This window comes from Camelina sativa, unplaced genomic scaffold (assembly GCF_000633955.1).
Source record: "Camelina sativa cultivar DH55 unplaced genomic scaffold, Cs unpScaffold08521, whole genome shotgun sequence".
NCBI lineage: Eukaryota > Viridiplantae > Streptophyta > Magnoliopsida > Brassicales > Brassicaceae > Camelina > Camelina sativa.
This window is the reverse complement of record NW_010929584.1, coordinates 1-431: the sequence shown is the minus strand read 5'-3', so window position 1 is coordinate 431 and position 431 is coordinate 1. Positions and strand designations below refer to the sequence as shown.

Here is a 431-nt window from a genome sequence, read left to right as displayed (position 1 = left end):
TCTAGTTCAACGGGCCGTGGAGCTGCTTCCCTTCTCAACAACTCTAATAAACTTTGTCGACTGACTCTGTAGATCACTTCTAGTACTGGGTCCTTTCTCGTTCCCACTATCATTGCTACCTTTGTTGTGCTCAGCTCTTTCTCGCTCGGCTTCACGGTACTTGTGAAGATGCCTACCCACGGCGTCAGCATAGTTATCAAGGCCGAGAGTGCTGAGAGCCCACCAGATGTCGTCACCATTCACCGTCTTTCGATTCTCCCTGTGGCACTTGTCCGAGGCTTCGCATGTAACAAAGCTTATGAACTCCGTTGCACACTCTTGAACTGTTTGTTTTGCTTCTTTTGAGATCTTCGCATTTGATGGTAAGATTTGCTTCATAAGTCTCCCTACATTGGCTATTGGTAATAACCTATCTTCATCTGTCATTTTTT

The 431-nt window shown here is 45.9% G+C and overlaps 1 protein-coding gene across 1 annotated transcript; it reads right to left on the bottom strand.

The window, feature by feature from the left end:
- Positions 1-6: 6 nt before the first annotated feature.
- LOC104775087 (nuclear transcription factor Y subunit B-4) lies at positions 7-426 on the bottom strand. The gene has a single exon (XM_010499376.1). The coding sequence runs from the start codon at positions 424-426 to the stop codon at positions 7-9; it is 420 nt and encodes a 139-aa protein (XP_010497678.1).
- Between the last annotated feature and the right edge of the window lie 5 nt (positions 427-431).

What these genes read in the sequence shown, in the direction of transcription:
- LOC104775087 (XM_010499376.1), bottom strand. Translation starts at nt 426, where the DNA reads ATGACAGATGAAGATAGGTTATTACCAATAGCCAATGTAGGGAGACTT.